Raw genomic sequence first — 17,999 nt, 5'->3', positions numbered from 1 at the left:
GGACTTATTTAAAGCAATGGTGCTAGCCGGTAAAGCACTAATAGCATTTGGTTGGAAAGACAAAACTAAGTGGACGGAACTAAACTGGCAGGGTTATTTATTTGAATACATTCAATCAGACATTATAGCCATAATTAATCAGGATGAGTCATGGGAATTAAGAATAGGAAAGATTAAGGAAAAATGGCATTTATATTTAAAATGGGTCATGGAGGGTCAACAACGGGACGTTCGGTGGAAGCTCCTAAGCTTGTGCCCCTGGCTAGAAAGGATGAGTAGCTAAAGGGAGGGCGGGAGGGATAAGGGTATGGAAATACAGATGAATAACTTGAATGGGAAATAGTCATCCAAAATACACTAAAACTCTCAACCCTCCCCGGCTATAGGATACAATATCTTCGGCAATGAATTAAGTGAGGAGGAAGAGGAAGGAGAATCAAGGAGGAATAGAGGAAGGAGAGGACTCAGAGACTTACTCCTCTTGTGAAGAAACAAGATAAATAGAAGAATGATTCTTAAAAGGGACTTCTGCCGAAGATATAGAAACTGTATATGAACTTATGGGGAGGGGTTGGGCAATGGGTATATATGTACGGGAATAAGGATGTTTCGAAGGAAATGCACAAAAATATTCAATAAAAAAAAAAAAGATGATGGGAGGGTGACATCTTTACCTTTTTTGGGGATCACAATGACCGAGGCTTCATTCCATGACTGAGGGAAGATGCCCTGGGTAAGAATTGCATTGCAAGTCAGCCTGAGTGGTTCTGCTAAGCTATGTGTGAAGCTTTTATAAAATTCGGCAGGAAAACCGTCCCTGCCGAGAGTTTTGTTAAGTTTAAGCTTCTTGATAATCTCTGTGATTTCTTGGAGAAATGGGCGACTCCAAGAATTCCCTATGCGCTGGCGTAAGACTTTTTAGGGAGGTGCAGGATGCTAAGAAGTTGTCAATATCAGATATAAATGGGTTTGTGGTTCTATAGAGCTTAGAGTAGAAGTTGTAAAATACTTCCAACATTTCCCTGTTATTGGAAGTATAATCCTTATTGCCTTTTTAATCAGATTAATTTGGTGGGCTGAGATCTTTTTTTTCACTTTCCAAGCAAGCAAGCAAAGTGTTCCAGGACCTCTGTGCCAAAATTTCTGTTTTAAGAAAAGTAAGTTCTTCTTGATTTTAGAGGACTCTAGAGATTCCAACTTCTTTCTTTCAAGCAGAAGTTGTTTGTAAACCTTTTTATAATTAAATTTTTTATGCTTAATTTCTAGTGCTTGGATTTTGCTTAAAATGTCCAATCTGAATTTCTCTCTTTCTTTCTTGTAGAAGGAAGCTACTGAGATGATTTTCCCTCTGACCACTGCCTTCATAGCATCCCAAATTGTTGCCTGGGAGACCTCCCCTGCAACGTTCTCTTTAAAATAATTTTCAAGTACTTTCTCTATTTCTTTATGTATAGATGGGTTTAATAAAAGAGATTTATTTAATAGCCAATGAGTTTCTTGTTTTATTTTATCATCTAAATTCAAGTGACTTTCCACCCAGGCATGATCTGACCAGATTTTACTCCCAATATTAGAAGAAATTAAATTTTGATAAAGTTTACTGGAGGCCAGAATAAAATCGATTCTGGTATGAACTTGATGCCGGGCTGAAAAATAAGTGAAATCTTTCTCTACTCCATGGTGAGCTCGCCAGACATCCTTAAAAGCAAATTTATCGAACAACATTTGTAGTTTCAGTTGACGTGGTATTTTCTTGCAACGTCTCCCATCCCTCTGGGACCGATCCAGATTTAAATCAGCTATACAATTAAAGTCCCCCCCAATCAGAATCTCACCTTCAGCAAACATACATAGGTTGGAAAAGGTTTCATGCAAAAAATCAAGTTGCTTATCATTAGGCGCATAAATCGACGCTAGGGTTACCCTTGTCCCCTCCAGGTTCCCTTTGATAAATATGAACCTTCCTCTAGGGTCCACTTCAGAGTCTACCCATTGAAATTTGATATTTTTCGAAAATACAATTGCAACCCCCCTTGCGTTTGAGGAGCCAGGAGCTTGGAACTGCAAATTAAATCTATTAGATTTCAGTATCTGAGGCATTTCCTTTTTATAATGGGTCTCCTGTAAAAATAATATATCTGCATTCTGCTGTGCTAAAGCTGTGGAAACACGTTTGAGCTTAATGGGGTTATTTAAGCCTCTGCAGTTGAAAATAACAATTTTAATTTTCCCTGTCATGATCTAACATTGTGAAGAGGCTAAGCTGATGCAGAGTAGAAGTAATAAACTCAGACAAAAGAAATACAGCTCTAGAATGAAGAATTGCTTCTTCCTTTACCTTGCACGGCTTACCATAGGAAGCTAAGAATGACCAGACCTTCCAGGGGAAAACATTAACAGTACCAACTAACCCAAAACACCCCCCAACCAGTAACAACTTAGACATAACTAACCTAAACTATAGCTCCTTGAAACCAAAGAGCTAACCCCTCCAGAAGCACAGAAAGAAATTTCCTGTACTACTAATAGGGAGGAAAGAAATCTTTACCTCCCTATATCTGGAGGTCCCTAAGAAATTTGGGAACTAGAATGAAAAACAGGTAACTCCCACTCCCCCCCCCCCGACCACAGATTGGCAAGAAAAAGATGAAATAGCTGGAGATGAAAGGGTGAAGGGCAGCGAGAGAAAGAAAGAAAAAAGATAAGGGTAGCGACAGAAGAGAACAGTCAGTTCTCAGACAAAAAAGAAACAAGCCAAAATTTCCCCCCTCTTTTCCTTCCCCCCCTCCCCCACCCCCCTTATTCCTTGCAAGCTCTTCGCATCAAAAGCCGAGTCAAACAGGAGACATTGGTGAACAATCTCTAGCTCAAGAAGATGATTTCGTGGGGATTGTGATCCATCTCTCTTGAGTGGGAAGGTTTTGAGCCGAGATGTTTTCTGCTGGGTTGACGATCAAGTCTTGGGTTGGCAAGTTCAAATCGGTGAGAAGTTTCAGGCCAGAGACTATATCCACTGCATGAAGAACTCTGCCTTGATGTGCAACCTGTAGCTTAGTCGATGACACCCACTTGTATCTGATATTTGCTTTAGTTAGCGTTGAGGTGACAGGCTTAAGCTCTTTCCTATGCAGCAGCGTTTCATTCGACAGGTCCTGGAAGACTTGTATTTTTTTCCCTTGAAAAGAAAACGTGCCTCTTTTCCTTGCTTCTTGAATGATTTTTTCTTTGGTACGGGAATCCAAAAAGCGGACAACAATGTCTCTGTTAGCATTTGCTCTCAGATTTCGAGGGGAACCCAGCCTGTAAGCAGACAATATGGTTGGTGCCACCCCCTTCTCCAACTGCAGCTCATGAGCAAGCCAGCCTGATAGGAACGCAGTTAAATCTGCTGTGCCTTCGTCTGACTCTGTAAATCCGCGGAATTTCAAATTATTGTATTTTATTTTATTCTCTAGATCCATGATTTTATTTTTCAGCCAGTATTCATTTGCTTGCATTATGCGCTCGTCTTTTTGCAAAGACAGACTGAGGTCTAACGCTGAGTCAGCTGTTTTAGTAACTTGCTGAAGAGTTTCATTAATGAGGGTTAGCTGCTCATTCATAGGCTTAAGCAACTTTTCCATCCGATTAGCAAATTTCTCCTCAAGTTGATCTAGTTTAAGATTAATATGAGCTTCCAGTACCTGGATTTCTTTGTAATCTGCCTTCTGACTGGCAGGGGCAGCAGCCATCTTGGTTGCAGCATGCAGCTCCATCTCAGCCCCGTTCTTTGATTCAGATGGTGAGAAAAAGGTTTTAACCGTTTGTACGGTCAATTCTGAAGTCTTATTTTTATTACCTCCTGTTTTGCCCATGATTTGTTATGAAGAGCTCGGGTTAAAAGCTGATTAAATCAGTCAGGAGGGAGTTTGAGTCCAGAGCCTGAACTTCACGCGTCTGGCATGCACGCTCACGACGCCCCGCCCCCGCACTGACATTGTTGATAGAACACTGCCATAAATAAGATCCTAGCATTCTGCTGTTAACAGACACAATCCTATATTCAAAGAATTGCATAAGGTGATAAATATTTGATTTCATGATCACTTCCCACACACTAGCTTAAAAACATTTTATATTGATTTGTATTTTATTTCTTACCATCTGGAAGAGAAGCTTTTCATTTTATTAGTGATGGATTTCAATGACACCCATTTTACTATGGGACTGCTAGATACATTTAAGGACTGTAGGAGGAGATGAGAGAACATTTCCACACTAAAGCATCCCATTATTCTTTCATCCATACCTGGCTTCAGAGTTTTAAAAAGAGGGAGGGGAGAATAACAGCATTTGCACTTCACACCCCATGGTCAGTCATCAAAGACATGCAGAAGACTTCAGGACTGATGCTCAAATGGCCATTCTATGTTCTGTTCCTCTTTCGTGTTACGTATTTAGATACCAAGGATGAGTTGCACACTTAAGAGATCTCTGGTGTCAGCACCAATCCTCACTCATTCCTTCTTGTTCTACTATCTCAGCCATGTGACTCCACTACAAAATGGAGACTCCGCTACATTGCACAGGAAATGGGAGATATCCTGAGGTGCTTTAGCTTTAAATACGAAAAAGTTGCAGTCCTGTACATACAGAAGTCAGTGATACTTAATCCTCAGTACACAAGCATAGAATGAGGGTGTAAGAAATTAGAGAAAAGAAGATGTACATAAAAACTACAGAAGAAAGGTAACAAAATATAATTCTTGAAACAGAACAATGATCTTATGGAATCAAGTCACAAAATCTCTACCAGATGGATAGAATTATATTTAGAACTACTTCAAACTGGAAAGATTGGCTTCTTTGATGTGCAAGCATTAATCCTGTATCATATGGAGAGGATATTTGTGTCCCAAAGCACACAATAAAACATGCCCACACACTATAGCCAACAGTGGTTCTTATGAGTGTGCCTGCTATGTTTCCAGATGTATGACTCTTCTCTACACTCTATCACGGTCACTGTGGAAACACTCACCAACAAGCACTTCTATTTAGATTACTTATTTCCAAGCAAATGTGGTTAAGATCATAACATTAATAAAATAAAAAGCAAACCAGATTTGGGGACTTTAACAAAAGTGACTAAGAGCTCAATTCTAAGATTCATTTCACTGGGGCACTGCCAGCACCACTAGTTTGTACCCTATGCCTGCTTTGCAGAGGGAAAAAGTGTAACATAAATAATCCTCCAAAAGGTGCAGACGGCATAACAACTGAGTAGGAGTCTACAGCAACACTGCTGCAAGCCACCACTCATGGAGTGGTACACTGCCACAGCCCCCATGACACAAAGATAGTGACAGCCAACTGACATATGCTGACACAGCCATGCTCCTTTGATGTCAGGTTGCCACCACTACCACCCACAAGCAGAACATGGAGAGGGGGAAAGGTAACAAACACCATATACTAGAAGGAGCACTGTGGGATGGCTAGCAAGAGTCCGGAATGAATATACTCCAGGGAGTTCTGCAGAAGTGGGTTTGAGTAACTTTCAGCAACTAAGCCCTCTTTTTTGTCAGGCATACACATACACAGAAGGAAACATGACCATTTTAGCCAAAGCATCCACATGCTTCATTAGCTCACTCAGCACAGACATCGCCAATAGAACACCTAAAACCTCCTCCACACAAGATTCAAGTCTTGAGGCAGGTGAGGCTAGGGAGCCTTTTGCTAAGAAAGGGGAATGCAGACACTGGAACTACAACAAGAGAACACACAACTGTACATTTACAAAAGGTAGTACTGTCAATACCCCAATAGCTCACTAGAGGAAAAGACTCATATGTCAATTATGTGCCAAGGCTTAATATTCTGCTAAGGAGAATGCTGGAAGGACAGCAAAGCTCTTATTTTAGCTAACAACCAGCAAATCAGCAATAATACAGAAAGAAAAGCCCTAATACCTGCCACTTACATACTTGAGGAGAAGTCCCCTAACCAATGACACAAATGGGCATATAGTAGCAAGACACAGCGTAGGGTATTAGGACCCCCCTAGTTGCCCTGGTACCAATACCAGCCACATCATTTGTTTGTTTGTTTGTTGCATCATCCATAGTCTGCCTTTCTCACTAAGACTCAAGGCAGATTAAATGGTGGCAGTCAGTACAATCAATATGACATTTCAATATACATGTAATGGGTATATACATGCAATCTGCAAGATTTTAAAAGAGAGAAAGAATATAAACCAGAGCACGGAGGACAGAGCAGTGGGAAGACAAGCACAGCATGGTTGGGAGGCACAGGCATAGTGTATCCAAAGTTGCACTGCCTATCTTTGTATTCTCCTGTGATGCACACTGCCTGGCATTTCAGACAGCAATTGTCATCAGAGAAGAGTATAACCTATGGAACCCTCCCTTCCAAGAGCATACTTGTGCACACATTGGATAATCCCTCAGTCCTGTCCAAGTGTGGGCTGCATGCTGAACACTGCTGAGGTTGGTGTCGAACAGGGGATGGGAACCCTAATCCTATCTATCAAACCCAATTTAAACAAAGACACAGCTGTACATTTATCAAACATTTACCAAACAGCATCAGGCATAGTAATGGAAAGGCAAATTAATGGGGCTGCCAGCTCTCTTGTTCCAAGGCTCCTGTGTTTTGCAAGTTGCACTCACAGACTGAAAGACCACAGGAAGAGCTGTCCCCATCACTGCATGCCCATGATGGGGACAACTATGGTGCAGAAGCTAAGCTAGAACAAGAGAGGCTGAAACTCCACAGCAAGGCAGCTGGAATCACAATGATCATTGCAGTTGCTGGTTTTGTTGTAGGCTTGACAAATGGTTGGCACTACAGTATGAATGGGTCCATCCTGGCCTTTCTCCATTGGGACAGCTGTCCGTCCAAAGAAACACAGACAGTGATGAGTAACATTCTGCAGTTATAGCAAAGAGCAACTGAACTCCCAAGGTCTGCACAAGATGTTCTTGCGAGTATGCAGCTCCCCCACATCCCACACTGAGGGTTGTCATATGGTGGGCTGAACCCCTTGGGGGACTGTCCATTTCTGCATCTGGGCAGTCATGGAAGAAGGCACAGAGACTCAGACCGAGCTGAACTGGAAAGCCAGTTTGGTGTAGTGGTTAAGAGTGCAGGACTCTAATCTGGAGAACCGGGTTTGATTCCTCACTCCTTCACTTGAAGCCAGCTGGGTGACCTTGGGTCAGTCACAGCTTCTAGCTCTCTCAGCCCCACCCACTTCACAGGGTGTTTTGTTATGGGGATAATAATGACATACTTTGTAAACCACTCTGAGTGGGTGTTAAGTCATCCTGAAGGGCGGTATATAAATCAAATGTTATTATTATTATTATTATTACTATTAACTAGAACTGTGCACCAATTCAAGAGAAGTCCAAAAGAGGTAACAAGGTCTTGAAGAGCAGGAAATCCATTCAGTGTGGTCCAGTCTGATCCTTAAGTTGATTTTAGATCCAGAGGAGTTAGCCATGTTAGTCTGTAGTAGCAAAATCAAAAAGAGTCCAGTAGCACCTTTAAGACTAACCAATTTTATTGTAGCATAAGCTTTCGAGAATCAAGTTCTCTTCGTCAGATGCATGATCCGAACTGGTCAAATACAGAAGAGGAGGGGAGAGAGGGGAGAAAGAAGGGGACATATATCACAAGGAGACAGAATGCAATTAGCGTGGAGGCAGTCAAAACATTCCTTTGCTTGGAAATGTAAACATCTCCTTTTGGTGTGCAGTCAGTTTGCCGTATTAGTTTGTAGCAGTAAAAGTATCCAATTCCTATGTAGTATAAGCCTTCGATGACCACAGCTCTCCCTGCCAGCTGCATCTGACAAAGAGAACTGTGGTCCCCGAAAGCCCACACCAGGGAGCCCAGTCTGACTGTTATTATGACACCTTTTGGGAGAGGGGACAGAGGAAGGAAGGGGATCCGGGCAGTTTGCACATTAACAGCACTCATCAGCGGTCAGGCTCGCTGAAGATCTCCCTGGCTGGCACCTGGCTCATCCTGGTGCCATCAAGTCCGGAGTGCAGAGGTTGCTTTGATGTGCGCTTGTTGATTTCTCTGGCTGACCGGTGCTCAATCTCCATTCTGGATAGGTGTCAAGATATGCAGAGGAGAGCGGAATTCTCTTGCTGTGTACGTGGTCAGCTCGCTTCTTCGAAATGGCTTCCCAAAGCAGGCAATTCCTCTGGGTCTCCTGGCTGCCTGGAGACATGATTGCTGGTTGGGCACGGCAAGGGCTTACTAGCAGGCTTCCCGGTAGCGAGGGCGAGATTGGTAACCAGCCCGCGGGAGGCTCCCGGCAGGAGCTGGCCAGGGGCGCCGGGTCAGGCTCGCTGAAGATCTCCCTGGCTGGCACCTGGCTGCTAGCAGCGTGGCTGGGGCCCAGGGTGAGGCAAGCTCTCATGGCAGGCGAGGGAGCAGCGTTTAAGACACAGTCCGTGGTTGGTAGCAGGGTAAAATCACAAAGGGAAGTCCAAATATAAGCTTGAGCAGGGCTGTGCCACACAAGGGTCCTGAAAGCAATTGTCCAGGAAACTGACAGTCTATTGCAGCATCAGATATGAAACTGACATGTGTATTAGAGGCACAGTGCAAGGCAATCTTTTAGTGTAGAATTCAGACACAATTCATGGCTGGCCTCAGGGCAGGGGGGGGGCTGCTCGGTAACAGTTGGTGGGCGAGGAACAAAGCAGATATGGAGAGGGAAGGATGAACAGCAGTAGCCTGGGGCTGGTCACCCCCCCTCTGTTCACCTGTGTGTGATTTGTTGTCCTTACATTCCTTGGAGGCTTCTACAGTGTGTGTCCTGAGACAGAATACCTGAAAGGGTTCTGATCAGAGAACTGTTAGTCATATGGTACAAGGTTCTGGCTTCTGTACTCAGTGCTCCTTTTCATGCAGAGTGGCCTTTCTGTGGGGTTCCCATCATCAAAGACCCCTTCGTGTGTTCAAGGGGTGCTCAATATAAGGACAGAGATACATAGTGCCATGCTGTAGCCCTATCATCTGAACTATGGGTTCACTGCTGGGCTATAATGATCTGGGTAACTGTGATTGGCTGCAGACTTAAAATATGGCTGGCTCTCGACTAGAAGTATGCAGTAAGCTGCACCAGAGCTGGGGAAAGAGAACTTGATTCCCCCCCCCCCCACACACACACACTTGCACTGACCACTGTGGAATACTGTAAAGATACACCAAAGTTTTCATTGCTATACCACTGTGCCGGGGTTGGGAGTATGCCCAAGGCTTGAGAAACTTAGGAATCAAACTATGCTCCACACTCCCCACAACAGGCTCCTGATACAGCCCAATTCGATGGTGGCTGGCATCAGTGTTCTGCCAGCTGGGCAAAACAAAGTTACACCAAATCAATCCCTATTTACCATCCCAATGCATTCAGAGACAGGACTTATAAAGGTGCAGTGAAGTGAGTAACACTGAACTCTCTCAGGTAAAATTCTACTATGTGAAAATGTAGTTGGATTGAGAACTGCAGTACCGTGTTAGACAAGAACAGCAAACTGACTCTAAGTTTTTCTGTTGAAAAGCACTTCCTCAAGAAACAATCCAACAGGTCATTTCAAGACTGATGACAAGAAATGAATGTGCATTAGAGCTTAAAATAACCTTCTGGATGCCACACTGTATGCAGAAATAGCACTTCCAATGATAAGAACAAGAACGTATCTGATAAACATGCTATGTGGTATTAACTCCAGTAGAAACTGTACTTTGTTCCATAGACACACCTATGAAACTCCAGATGCACAAGTGTTAGTGAAATAAAATGGGATGAGCTTGATGATGTCACACAACAGCTTCTTGTGTTTAAGCATTTCGTATCACAGCAATATAACCATGACGTTTTAATAAGAAAAAACTATATACTCAAGGGCATATGCACGGTATAAAACATGTATGGCAGAAAAACAAAAAAAATATGCTGGCACACTAAGTGTGTGACTACTCCTGTCTACTGATATGCACTTGTAGTTTCTAATTAATCAGGGCCACCAAGGCAGCTAACAAATCAAAAAGATACATAATAAAAACACATCTTAAAAACCATTAAAACCAAAGAAAAACACATTGTTAAAATATTAAAATCAAGCTAAAATACTCAAACAGAAACATAAAAACAACAATTAAGACACAGGAAAGGAAGGAAGGATCTCCGAGGGAACAAAAGTCTTCACTTGCCGATGGAAGATGGCAACAGAAGGGGTCAGGTAAGTATCTCTGGTGAGAGAATTCTAGCATTTTGTTACCATGACAGAGAAAGCCCTCTTGCAGGTTGCCACCCACCTAAACTCAGACAGTGGGTGTACCTGAAGCAGGGCCTCTGAAGATGACTGTAGTGACCAGGTACATTGAACTGTGGCTGGAAACAGACTGGGAATCAATGTTGATGGGTTAAGACTGGAGTGATATGGTCCCTATGACTCACTCCAGATAACAATTTGATGGCAGCATTCTGTAGTAATTGAAGTTTCTGAACACTTTACAAGGGCAGCCCACACAGAATGCTTTACAGTAATTTAATCTAGCTGAAAGCAGGACTTGCACTGCCCAGCAAGCCCAAAGCTGCCTAACCAATTGAAGCTAGTAAAGGCACCCCTGGTTACAGCTGCCACTTGTTTATCCAGTAATATGCCTGGGTCCAAGAGCACCCCAAACTACAGATCTGTTCTTTCAAGGGGAGTGCAACCCTATCCAGATTGGATGACATGTTAACCTTCAGTTTATTTGCCAACATCCCAGCACTGGTTCATGTTTCTAGTCTCTATGGGATTAGCCAGAAGCATGAGACAAGATTATCCTCATACTGGTAATAATCCAGTCCAAGTCTCCAGATGAACTCACTCAGCAGTTTCATATGGAGGTTGAAAAGAATAGGGGACAAAATGGAGCCTGGCAGGACTCCAAAGACCAGAAGCCAAGGGGTTAAGCAATAATCTCCCAGCAAGTCTTCTGAAACCTAACCTCCAGGTAGGACCAGAACCACCGCAAAACAATGACTCCCAGTCCCAGCCCAGAAAGGCAGTCCAGAAGTATTCCATGATCAATGGTATTGACAGCCACTGAGAGGTCCAGGAGACTCAATAGTGCTGCATTTCTGCTGTCCATCTCCCAGCACCAAGGCTGTTTTAGTCCCATAACCAGGTCTGAAAGGATCTAAACAATCCGCTTCATCCAGGAAGCCTGAAGTTGCTCGGCCACCACCCTTTCAATCACCTTGCTCAAGAATGGAGCATTTGAGACTCACTGATAGTTGAGACCACGGCAATACAGCCCGGAAAACCCACAACAACCATCACTGATAGTTATTGAGATCTCCTGGGTCCAAGATAGGCTTCTTTATAAGTGGATGCACTAACACCTGTTTCAAGGCTGGGGCAACCACTCTATCTCTCACTGAGGCACCACCTACCTCTTGTACACAGCCAGTTAGCCACCCATTGGCAGATCTAAGCAGCCAGGAAGGGCAAGGTCATACAAGCAGATGGTAGGCCTCTAGCTCCAAGGACTCTGCCCATATCCTCAGACTGAATAAACTGAAAAGTATCCCAAACAGCTGGACAAGGTGGCACCTTGCACCATCTAACCCTTCACTGCTAAAATAGAGTCCAAGTCAGTACAGCAATGAGAGATTTTATATGCACACTATTGAAGAAAACAGTCACAATGGGCCCCCGAGAAGCCCATTCCCATTCATACACTGGGGAAAGAGTCAGAGGATGGAACAGAGGGCTAGCTAGGCACAGGGATGGAAGCACTTAGGCAACAACAGCAGAAGACCATAAGAAATGTTAGTGAAGAGCTCTGGATTGACACTTAGGAAAGGAAAAGCAGACGTTGTGGACTGTATAGGGCAACTGCTAGGAAAAAAGAAACAATGTTGGCAGGTGTTTAACAGTGCAATACATTGAAGTCAATGAGCTTAGAAGAGTTTATTTCTGCTTAAGACTGCACAATAAAGCTCCAGATTTCAGGAAAGGATCAATACATACCTTTAAAACCAAGCAACTCTAACTATCTCCGATATACGCAGAGTGCTCCATTAATCTACTACTGGTACCAAGTCTTCTTTTTCCTACTGCACCTGTTGTTCTGAAAAGCTACCTGTCAAACAATATTCTCCTGCTAAATCAACTTTTCTAGCCCTCTCTGCCCCACAGTTTTATTCTCCAAAACTACTGCTTCTCTCACCAACCTAGATCTAGCTTGAAACCACCTTTTCCAGTAGGGTAGGAGCAGATCAGCAATAAGAAAGGCAAGTTCCATGGCTTGAATAGCTTCTGCCAGAAAATACTTTTAAATTGAGAAAGCCATTCAATTGCTCAGGAACAAACTAGGGAAAAATCGTTCCTCTTTTGAATTTGGCCTTTGAATTGGGAATGAAGTATTTTAGAAAATCGGGACACGTTTGGAAAAGCAGAAACTTTGTGTTTATTTATGTATTTAAAACATGTATTTATATCTTTCATTTCCTTAGTCTCAAGATAGCTAAAAATACAACACCAGGCTGTAAAACAGATTAAACACACTAAGAATTAACATTTCTACAGAATTTGTAACATTATACAGATTGCTAAAAATTTCAACATCTGCATTAAAGAACTCTCACAGGTGCTTTGAGAGGTTATTTAAAAGTAGAGGGGTTTCTTTTTTTAAAAAACAAAAATTATCATACCATTGCTCTCCAAATTAGACCACTTCAGGACAATTTATTTTTCACATGTACGCTCAATTGCTATAGGAATTCCAGATATTTATGTTGCAGTACTGTCACATTTAACCAGCACTCAGGTATTAGTAGTTTGGGATCTCCCTTGACTACTTTACGCATCATAGCAATGAGTGCTGTTTGAAATGAGACTACAAGAGAATCACAGACTCCTACTGGATAATGCCTATACTATCATCAGAGGTGAATGTTTCACACCTTTTTCTCATGTCCACAGCATCTGAAAACTTTTTAAAAACTTTAATGCTTTTACAAGAGCTTGAAAAGTTTCTCATTATACCACATGCCATGGTACAGGCAACAGGCACATCATAAATTATGTATGAACTGCCAAATACCAGCCTTTTCTTCATCTATTGTGCATAACAAATTGAACGCTCAATTCATCTAGGTCAAATGTGGCAGCAGACCCACATTTTTAAAAATTCCTTTAAAAAATAATTTCCCAAAACTCTAGAAACTGGATTTCAGGTTATTTTGAAAGACAAGTTTGTAATATATAGAGAGAGTATATATATAGTGCCTGTGTCAGGACAACTTGTAATTTTTTGGGGGTGGGGGGAGGGCTGAAATTCTTATTGCCACAAAGTGCATATGTTGATATTAATACAAGTGATCTCTTGAGTTGTACTGCTAATTTGGGCCCCACTCTAGAGACAGATACCTGCAGCTAAATATAACCTTTTCTAGAAGTGCATGCAAGTATCTGGATGTCTAACGTTTTAAATTCAGGAACTTTGCAAAACATTTAATGACAAAGTAACTCTCTGAGCAAACAAGTTTACCTTTAGCAGAGTATTTCTGTTCTAATTCATGGAGATCAGGCAGCAGGTGAATACAGTTGATGCAGCAGTAAGTGAAGAAATCCAACACAACCACTTTTCCACAAAAATCTTTATGCATAGAGAGGGGACCTTCAGTATTTAGCCACTGCAGATCTGGAAGTTAGAGGTAACATAAATAATTTTCAAGAAATGAAAGTGCATGGAATAAACCTAACTCAGAATTAGTAGCTGACCAGCTGGGAGACGCACGAAGAATCACCAGAGGGAATAATTAAAAATCATCCCTCCTAATCAAAATCTCCCTCACCAGGATTTTATGGGCACTGAGCAGGCTGATATGACCCTCCTTCCTTCTCCCATCCTTCTTCATTTGCATTCATCTGCTCTTATTACTCTGTGTTTCTGGAACATAGGCAGTCAGTTTTTGAGGACCCCTCTCCTTTTGGTTAATTTACAGGGTCATGCTTTTCAGCATACCTAGAGTTACCAAAGGATGTAGAGACCAGAATCCTGTTTGTGGAGCCTGTTTTACTGCTTGGCTTTGATTGGCATTGAGGCCTTTGTTACAGACTATGAGGACTTTGCTACATTGAAATGTGAAAATAATTTTTTTATAAGCACTAAATGCTTTAGCAACCTGTGAGGCACTCTCAAAGTACTGGTAGTCAATACATGATAAGGCTACATATTTATGCCCTCACCTTGTAGAATGGTTTGCCTGATGAGATTAGGAATGCTCCCATAATCCTGTCTTTCTGCAAACTACGCAAAACTGAATTATTCAAGAAGGTTTTTTTATGCAAGTAGGAAGGCTGCACCATAACAAAATGGTTCAGAAAGATGCTTTGGTAAAAGGACAGGGACAGTAGATTAATCTACTGTGCACTATTTGATGCTGTAAGTATCATCATGGATGTAACTCGGACTATAGGAGAACAGTTGCTGGATATGACCAAGAAAGTCAGTCAAGATGCCTTTGCACACAGAAACAGGGCTAGCCCGGCCTCATAACCAGACAGACCACAAAGGGAGTCTAGAGGCCTAGAATAGAACAATGCTGGAAAGGGGCATGAAACAGTGGAGTAATACCGTTGTATGACCATGTGTAGATTAGAAGAGCCATCTAACTCATATCAATATATATATAATGTATAAAGACCCAGGTGCAGAGGGTGTCTGAGAATGGCAGAAATAGTGAGAAGTCAGAAACAGAATACAAAGACAGATGTATTAGTTGAGGACCAAAAGATATTCATATGTATGAGAATCTTGTAATCACTCATTTTACATAACCTTTGTTAAGATATGAGATAGCAAGAATGAACCAACTATTTTATGTATTTTAAGAAGTTTAAAAAATGGATAACCTTGTCTAGCGTTTGAAGTTCTAAGAAAGTAGTTAGAAAAGAATGTGACCCCTTTAAGTGGGAAAGACACAGCTATTGTTAAGATAAAATTTTGAGATCATATAAACGTAACAGGCTAAAGCGATCAAGAGCTTCCTCTTAGAAGGGGCTCTTTGCCTGTGACTTTCTTATCTCTGGGTAAGATACTTTTTTGGACTCATGTAATTGGTCTCCTTAAATGATTTATGTAGCTATTATAATGGATGGTATGACTTTCTGTTGATTGACTGGATAGTAAGAATGCTTAATAACCATTTGTAATGATAAAGGTTTAAAATGGAGGCAGAGATTCTGTGACGGTATTATTTGTGTACTATACCCAGTAACGAACCCAAAATTTTATTTGTGATATACCTTTTGCCAGGAGTTAAATGACTTGATATAGAAAAGCTAACTAGATGCCTGGGGCTTTTTAAGTGCATGCCTATATCAGAATCAGGCATTACCAGAGTCAGCCAGAACATTATCTGTTTTCTGCTTGTTTTCAAATTTTCTTTTATCCAGACTCTTTTGCATTGTTTATTGGATGCCCCAGCTGTAGATCATATAGATTTACACTATGTAATCCACCTTGAGTCTCAGTGAGAAAAGCAGACTATAAATAACATAGATATAGAACACAAATACATGTCAAGAATCATGATCACAAACCATTTTGACAATAAAGGATAAAATTGTTCAATTTTAATGTGGATAAAGAAAATTCTTTAATATAAACCTAGTCAAATATTTGAGGACCCAAATAAATGTGTTTCTGCTTGTACAACTGGAGACTGTAACTATACAGATAAGTGAGAAAGCAAGTTCAAAACTGCCCATCTCCACAAGAAGCTTCATTTCTTTTTCATTTATCATATGCATATATACAGATCTAGAAACATTAACTCCCTTATTGAAAGAGCATAGGAAGCCTCTGCCATCATGAAGAGTATCTTACTGGGAAATAGTTTCCAAAACTGTCTCAACCTAGAAAACACCATGTAACAGGGGAAATTACCATTGTTACTATTATTATTACTATTATTATTACTATTATTATTATTACTATTATTTGAGCCCTGCTATTCAGTGACATATGTACATTAAAAATACTAAAGTTGTTCTACTTTAATAATTTTGACAATTATTTTAAGTTGATCTAATAAAATTACAGTAGCCTGAAGGTATACAAAACAATTTTTAAAAGTTTTTTCTCCTTTCAATCAGTGCAATCCTAAACAAAGTTACACCCTATTAAGCCCAATGACTTCAGAGGATTTAGAAGGGTGTAACTCTGTTTAGGATTGCACTGTATACTAAATTAAGCAGGATAATAGTAAAGCAACTTCATTAGCGTGTGAACACACAGTTTATAGGATTTGTCAGTGCTTAAGATGTTAGTAGAAAAACTGGCAACTTCTGACAGTGGCTTTCCTCCAAGAGTTGCAGACTGTTGATGGCAGGGAACATTAGACATCTGCAGAAAAAATGCAAAGTCTGAAGACACTTTGACCAATCCACAGCTGTTCTTTTATGCAAAGTATTTTTATTTATTATTAAAGTATTTATACCACACCATTCCCAGTCAAACGGCGGCTTATAAATGCAACTGTGAATCACACTGCACAAACACAAAACATTGAAAATGTATACTAAAACATAAATAAAAGACAAATAGGAAAAAAAGCAGCCCAACTCCATCTCTGCTACACAAAGTCAACTGCATAAACATCAGGTCAGTTATTCAATTGCCCTCAAAAGCCTTTTTAAACAAGGACAGTTTACAATGTCTTTGGAACTATGTTAAAGTGATGATATAATCCAGATCTCCTCCAGGAGACTGTTCCAAATATTAGGTGACAGGGCTGAGAAAGAATGTACTTAAGCTGTAGCACATGTATCAGACTTCAGGGGCAGAGCAGGAAAGAGCAACATAAATGGGGCTTGAGAAGGAAAACAGTAGCATGAGGAAGTTCACTAAAAAGAACCTTTACTATCTCTTTTCCCCCAATCCCATTGATCTCCCACATAAGAGTGTCATATACACAGCTCTCTGAACCCTCACCCATTGCATATTACAGTTGTTTAGCTCTTGGTTAGGAAGTACAGCAAGGCAGCCACAGTTCAAAAGGTACGAGAATCTCTGGTTCATCTAGGTACACACATAAGCAAAAAGAAAATGCTTTCAAGTTCAAACTTTTGGTTCCTATAGAAGAACTAACTACAGTTTATCAAAAAAAAAAAGACAAAGAAATGTAAATGTGCACATACTCACACAATTTATTAGCGCACAAACAAAGATCTTGGAGAAGAATGTGAGTTCGACGCGGAACCTATGACCTTAATTGTTAGACCAGCCTAATGTTGTCTTTTACAGAAAACTCAACTATATTGGCAGGGAGTACAAAAAAGGTGGTTGGACTCAAGGAAACAGCATGGCTGGACTGAAGCTAGAGATCCCCGGTTTCAAATACGGCTAAATTATAACGCTTTCTGGTGAACGGTGGTCCAAACCCAAGCTTAACCTACTTCATAGGGTTGTTGTGACCATAAAAGGAAAGAGAGAAACTCTAATGAGGGAAGAGAAAGGAAACGAATAACTCGAGCGGAATGATGTTAAAGATGCACACAAGGGAAAAGGAAGCCCTTCCGCCTACCTCCATCCCCTCCAGGCCGCAGCACAGCTCACCTTTTCCAAACTCCGGGACTTTCAGATCCTGCTCCCGCGTATCCAACTTTCGCAAGTGCTGGTAGACCAAGTTCTCCTTCTCCTGAAGCGTCAGCGCATCCTCCAGCGCGTAGTCCAGCTGTGTCTGTGCGGGCAAAAGAGCGGCCAAGCCGCCACCCGCCGCCATATTGTCTGCCTCGCTTCTGCCTGTGAAGAGGTCTCCGAGGCCGCTCTGTTGACTGGTCTGGTGTTTCGTTCTCGGCATATTCGAGGTTCTTCCCGGTGGCGGATATTAGAACCCTGCAGCGCAGAAAAAGAACTGATTAATGTCGTTTCATTAAAACGATGAAGTTTCAACTTATGTGGTTCTA

The 17,999-nt window shown here is 41.5% G+C and overlaps 1 protein-coding gene across 1 annotated transcript in view; it reads right to left on the bottom strand.

The window, feature by feature from the left end:
• The window catches only part of NHLRC2 (NHL repeat containing 2), a 63,965-nt gene extending 46,145 nt beyond the window's left edge, over window positions 1-17,820 (bottom strand). Inside the window, exons 1-2 of the mRNA XM_054983493.1 lie at window positions 17,650-17,820; window positions 13,576-13,728 (exon numbers count right to left, since the gene is read on the bottom strand). Coding sequence (XP_054839468.1) covers window positions 13,576-13,728; window positions 17,650-17,815 — 319 coding nt within the window. The 5' untranslated portion in view covers window positions 17,816-17,820. The remainder of the gene's footprint in view (window positions 1-13,575; window positions 13,729-17,649) is intronic.
• Window positions 17,821-17,999: the final 179 nt, after the last annotated feature.

This window comes from Eublepharis macularius, chromosome 6 (genome assembly GCF_028583425.1).
Source record: "Eublepharis macularius isolate TG4126 chromosome 6, MPM_Emac_v1.0, whole genome shotgun sequence".
NCBI classification, from domain to species: Eukaryota; Metazoa; Chordata; class Lepidosauria; order Squamata; family Eublepharidae; genus Eublepharis; species Eublepharis macularius.
The sequence above is the reverse complement of the archived record's forward strand: the minus strand, read 5'-3'. Positions and strand labels throughout refer to the sequence as shown.